General features: G+C 59.9%; 1 protein-coding gene across 2 annotated transcripts; it reads left to right on the plus strand.

Moving 5' to 3' along the window:
* Nucleotides 1-1,279: 1,279 nt before the first annotated feature.
* On the plus strand, nt 1,280-2,968 carry HES4 (hes family bHLH transcription factor 4). Of its 2 annotated transcripts, none has more exons than XM_065855098.2 (4): nt 1,280-1,541; nt 1,625-1,720; nt 1,816-1,903; nt 1,997-2,968. In XM_065855098.2, exons 1-4 carry the CDS (start codon nt 1,356-1,358, stop codon nt 2,581-2,583), a joined length of 957 nt encoding a protein of 318 aa, XP_065711170.1. In that variant the 5' UTR covers nt 1,280-1,355; the 3' UTR covers nt 2,584-2,968. The 2 variants fall into 2 exon arrangements, with proteins under 2 accessions (XP_065711170.1, XP_065711171.1); XM_065855099.2 differs by having other exon boundaries at nt 1,281-1,466.
* Nucleotides 2,969-5,774: the final 2,806 nt, after the last annotated feature.

Genomic DNA, 5,774 nt, shown 5'->3' on the forward strand with positions numbered 1-5,774 from the left:
GGTTCTTGGGGGGAATCCTGACCTTTCCTGACCAGCTAAAGCCCAGGGGGATCGCAGGGTGCTATAATCATGGAATATTTGGGGTTGGAAGGGACCTTCCCAGCTCCCCCAGTGCCACCCCTGCCATGAGCAGGGACATCTTCACCAGCTCAGGTTGCTCAGAGCCCCGTCCAGCCTGGCCTGGGATGTCTCCAGGGATGTTTCATCCACCACCCCTCTGGCCAACGCGGGCCAGTGTTTTTTCACACTAAACTGTGACACCAGGATCAGGAGAAGGCCCTGGGGACTCCGCTTGCCCCCCTCTCCCGCTTTGCCTTCGGCCTCCCACGCCGCGTGCGCTGCGCACACATCCGCGCAGGTGCCTTTTTCCCCCGCGGCTCCCACGCGTGCCCGCGGGCTCCCGAGCGCCGCGCACCGGCACGTCCCCCAGCGCCGCTGCACACGGCGGCGGAGCGCGGGGCCGCTTCCCGAGCGCGGCCTCAGCGGGCGGCTCCGCTCCCCGGGCGGGAAGGGCGAGCGGCGGCGGCCCCGGGCGCGGCGGGGCGGGGTTTTCCCATGGGGGGCGCGCCCGGCGCGCGGGCCCGGGAGCGCCCTGGCACGTGCTCCGGCGCGGGGGGGGGCTGCGCCCCGGTAGGCGGAGGCACGAGCGCCGCCGCTCGCCCGCCCGCCTGATTGACAGCGGGGGCGGCCGCCAGCCAATAGGCGGCGAGCGTCGCCGGCAGACCTCCGCCCATTGGCCGCCCGCGGGCCGTGGCCTCGCGTGCCGCGCCAGCCGCCGGGACGGGGCCGCTGCCGCCGCGTCCTCCTCCGCCCGCCCGCCGCACCGCGAGGGGCGCGCCCGCAGCTCCCCGGGGCTCGCCGCCCCCGCCGCCAGCGGGGTGTCACAAGCAGTGCACGGGAGAGGGGAAGGAAAAGAGGGAGGGACGGCTCGGTCAGGGCGCGGCGCCGCCGCCAGCCCAGGGGAAGCAGCGTGGGGCAGCCCCCGGGAGGCCGGCGGTGCCCGGGGCAGCCCCGCCCGCTCCGCCTCCTCCTCCTCCCGCAACACCATCCGCCGCCCCCACGTGGCCGCGCGCTCGGCGGGCGCCGGGCGGGCCGGCGCGCGCGTGACGGACAGGCGGCGGGGCGGCGGGCCAATGGGAGCGCGGGCGGCGCGGCGGCCGGGCCCGGACCGCGCGCTGATTGGCCAGCGGGAGTGTGGGAACGGCCGCGGCGGCGGTTTCACACGAATCCGGAGCCGCCGCCGCCGGGTATAAAGGGCCGGGGGGGCGCGTTCCGCCGGCACTGCCGCTCCTGCCGCCGCCGCACGCGTCCCGCGCCCGCCGCACACACGCGCCCGCCCGCCCGCCCGCCGCGCCATGCCCGCCGATACGGGCATGGAGAAACCCACCGCCTCGCCCATCGCGGGGGCGCCGGCCAGCGCCAGCCACACGCCGGACAAACCGCGGAGCGCCAGCGAGCACCGGAAGGTAAATGGCGGGTGCCGGTCGGGGAGCGGCGGCAGCGGCGGTGCTGGATGGCGGCGAGCCCGCGGCCGTGCTGAGGTCGGTGCTTGGGGACGGGGTGGGGGATCGGGCGGGGAGGGAGCGGAGCGGGCAGGGGCTCACCGGCCGCGCTCTCCCCGCAGTCCTCCAAGCCCATCATGGAGAAGCGGCGCCGGGCGCGGATCAATGAGAGCCTGGGGCAGCTGAAGACGCTCATCCTGGATGCGCTGAAGAAGGATGTAAGTGGGGCTGGGCGACACGGTGGGGGTGCTGCGGGTCACGGGGGAGGGTGAAGGGAACGGTCAGCCCTGACAGCACCGCTCTCCTCCCGCAGAGCTCCCGGCACTCCAAGCTGGAGAAGGCGGACATCCTGGAGATGACCGTCAAGCACCTGCGGAACCTGCAGCGGGCGCAGATGACGGGTAAGCACAACCTGCCCACCCTCGGGGGGGCTCCAAACTGAGGGTTGGGGACCGGGTGCTGGGGACCTGCCGCTCACCCGCTCTACCCTCCAGCCGCGCTTAGTGCCGACCCCACCGTCCTCGGCAAGTACCGGGCTGGATTCAACGAATGCATGAACGAAGTGACGCGGTTCCTATCCACCTGCGAAGGGGTGAACACCGACGTGCGGACCCGCCTGCTCAGCCACCTCTCGGCTTGCCTGGGCCAGATCGTGGCCATGAACTACCCGCCGCCGCCGCCGCCCGGCCAGCCCGCACATCTGGCGCAACAACCTCTGCATGTCCAGCTGCCCCCTGCAGCAGCTGGAGCCGTGCCCGTCCCTTGCAAACTGAACCCCGCCGAAGCCCTGTCCCCCAAGGTCTATGGGGGCTTCCAACTTGTCCCTGCTACCGACGGCCAATTTGCTTTTCTCATCCCGAACCCAGCCTTCCCTCCCAGCTCCGGACCGGTTATTCCCCTCTACGCCAATGCCAACGCCAACGTCCCGGTGTCCGCGGGCAGCGGCTCAGGGAATGCGGCCGCCACCCCGTCAGCATCCCCGGTGCAGGGGTTGACATCATTTGGGGGCAGCATTGTTCCAGCGTCCCAGGCGGGGAGTCCCATCGCAGAGCGCAGCGAATCGGTCTGGAGGCCTTGGTGACTTGTGTAAAGCCATTTCACCCCCCCCGCGCCTCTCCCCAGCCAGAAAACTCTTCTGTTGGCTCCGTTGTATGGAGCCCTGTTATGTTTGGAGTTTTTTAAAGCAGATTTAAACAGAAAGGGAAAAAGGACCTTGCTATGAACATGCTATTTATTATTTTCAGAGGTTGGGATCTTGACTTGTATTTTTACTCCTTTAAAATGCCTTTATTTGAGATACTTTTTTAAAAAAAAAATAAATAAGAAATAGTTTTGTAACAAATATTCAAAAGTATAATGCCAAAGTTGTTTGTATCCTGTTTGTCTGTGTGTGTGTGTGTGCCTGTGTTGAAGACTTCCAAGAAAAGAAATGCAGGTGTTTAAATAAATAAACTCTTTGAAATAGATTTAATTTTTTTCCCCCTTTCATTTTGTTGGATGAGAGTGGGTAGGGACAGGCTCATCTTACCCAAAAGTAGGAGCAAACTTTATGACCTCAAATAGGGCTGTTGGAAGGGATTCCCATGTAAAAGAGCTGGGGGGGGAAGGTGATGGGATTGAGGGGGGTCTGGCAGCGTTAAATGTCTCCTGAGAGCTTTGCAAGTGTGGTGTTCCCACCCAGAAGAAACAGAGTCCTAAAAACCTGGGACCTGAGGAAATGGCTCCTGTCCGCTCAGAGAGCTCCTGGAATACACAGCTCAGGTTTCCCTCCTTCCCACCTTGCAGGGATCGCTTGTGGGGGGGTTGGTGTGCGCAAAAGTTACTATCAGGCCTACAAAAGAGGCAAGAGAGTCTGTCCCCATTGTGAGGAGGGTAATTAGAAGGTATAAAGGGTCTCATCGAGTATGCAGCGGGCTCTTTGGGAAGTTGGGAACCCTATTGAAACTCCTGGGAACTCGGAGCTGAGGGTTAATGTGTGTCTTTTTTTTTCTCGACACTCTCATTGACAGGGCCAGATAGACTCTGATACTCAATGCTGTTGTAAATTCAATTGCCTGGCCTCACAATGCCCACCTCATAAAAGAGAATAACTCAGGGTTGTGGCTTTTTTTTTCCTTCTCTTTTTCCAGTAAGCAAGAGAATTGAGGAAAAGACAGTTTTGCCACCCATTCTGACTCACCCCCAGCACTTGAATCCTGGCCAAGTGGAAGCAATTGCAGCCTCACACACACAGAATTAACCACTTCCAATTGTCACCAATTAATAAGGCCGTGGTGTGGAGAAAGACCATTAGGAGTGAATGCACGGCACGGCCGGGAAAGCTTTGTGTGCTTCGCTCCAAATTTATGAGGTGGGGCTATCGTGTAATCTCGGCGAGCAGAGCCAACCGCTGACATGTGTGCACAGCAAAGCCACGGCCAGAGGCACAACCCGCCCTGGCCCGGCCTCCTCCATCCTGAGGGATCCCCGGAGCCAAAACCACGTTCTCCTGCTCCCTCCACCCCAAAACCTGGGTTTTTCTTGGGGTGGGTTGGGTCACAGTGGCACGGGCAGCATTTCACAGTTCGTAGAACGACCTGATGTTCACAGAACGACCTGATGTTCACAGAACATCCCACTAATACAATCAAGCCTCAGGATTTGGTTTTTTTAGAATAGAAATGCAATTTCATCTTTCAAGGTCTAGTTCTCTTAGCTATCAGCGTCTGTGAGAACGTTGCCTATGTGTTGGTTGGGGGGTATGTAAAGCAGGTTATTTGCTTCTGAAGGATTTCTTACACCGTCGTGATGTTTTGGCCAGGGTTAGAGGTGGGAGCGCAGGCTGCTTGGAGCCTGGTACCGCTCCAGCCCAGCAATTCCTCTGCACCACAGCGTGGGCAATCGATCAACGCTGAGAGTCCCTCCATGGCAGGATCAGAACTGGGTATCCATTTGAATCAGAAGCTTCCCAGGAGGTTTTGTTATGCAATCACAGACATAAAATCATGTTACAGCGATTCTCTTTCCATCCCCCACAGCCGGTTCCTACCCCTCCTCTCTGTGCCTGAAGAAGGCTGGGAGAGCAGATGAAAGCCTGCCTGTCGCCTGCCTGTAACCAAATCCACCCCCGAGGCAGCACCGCGGCTCTGGACTTGTCCCTCACTGCCCAGTCCCCTCCACGCCACCCTCAGATTCAGCAAATTTCTTCTCTTGACAAGGTACCCAGGCCAAAAGCGAGGCCACCAAGTGCTGTGTTGCTGAGTTCAGGCACAGAATAAATAAAGAAATAACAAATCTGAGTGGGTTTGGAATGATTGCAGCAGCGCAAACATGACACACGCCACGGCGCTCCTGTGGGACGCTCATCTCCCAGCACCACACACACAGTCAGTCACTTCTCTGCCTCTTCGGTGAGGCCCTGAGATGCCAGCACATCAAGCACCACCGTCATCTCAGCCTCCACGCAAACAAGCGGAACCCAGCGCTTTGTTTTCACCTCCTGCGCTGCCACCTGCTCTGCTTTTGGCCTCGGGGAAGTCATAGACTTCTCCATGCCTTGGTCTGGTGGTACAGGAGCTGGACACGAGGTGCATGGCACCCACAAAATTGCATTGCAGAAGCTCAAAATCCTTCTGCAGCAAGGGATGGTGTTCCCTTTACCTCCAAACTGCTTCAGATGTACAACGCTGCTTCTATCCCTTTGTCTGCCCTTGGGTTGTACCCAGACCCTCTACTTCTGCAACTGCTCTTCTGGTCCTGCCAGGATATTCCTCTACAACTGGAGGGAGTTTTCTATACAGCTCCTTTTCCAGATTGTGCTAAATTTGGTCTTATCCCTTTAAAGGCACAGTAGAAGAGCAAAGTGTGCAAGTGCTAAAAGGTAAAAGTCCAAAGGGATGGACACAGAGCCAAAGCGATAATGCGCCGGCAGCCCGCGGGTGTAATGGCACGACCTGGGTGCGGTGGAGGAAGGCGAGGTGGGAGGAAGACTGCGGTGAAACCCAGCCAGCCCATGATGCCTCCTTGGGCTGAACTTAACTGCAACGGCTCCACCTCGTTCCAAGGGAAAAGATCCGGAGATAGCTGTTAACCAGCCATTTCCAGGGCCGGCAGGTTGAACAGAGCAGGGAATTCTGCAAAACTCAGTGGGATGTTTAGCCATTTGTCCACAGCACTGCTGCACCAAAGCATCCCCTGAGATATCAGTGCAAGGAAAGAGAATCCCCCATAAAGTCCCAGGCAAGAAGCAAAGCCCCTTTCAGCTCCACCAGCCAGCAAAAAACACCTGGGAAA

Source organism: Patagioenas fasciata, chromosome 23, assembly GCF_037038585.1.
Source record: "Patagioenas fasciata isolate bPatFas1 chromosome 23, bPatFas1.hap1, whole genome shotgun sequence".
NCBI lineage: Eukaryota > Metazoa > Chordata > Aves > Columbiformes > Columbidae > Patagioenas > Patagioenas fasciata.

Coding starts and splice junctions, on each gene's coding strand:
- HES4 (XM_065855098.2), top strand. CDS start 1,356: ATGCCCGCCGATACGGGCATGGAGAAACCCACCGCCTCGCCCATCGCG. Junction 1,542..1,624: donor GAGCCCGCGGCCGTGCTGAG/GTCGGTGCTTGG, acceptor CTCTCCCCGCAG/TCCTCCAAGCCCATCATGGA. Junction 1,721..1,815: donor TGGATGCGCTGAAGAAGGAT/GTAAGTGGGGCT, acceptor CTCCTCCCGCAG/AGCTCCCGGCACTCCAAGCT.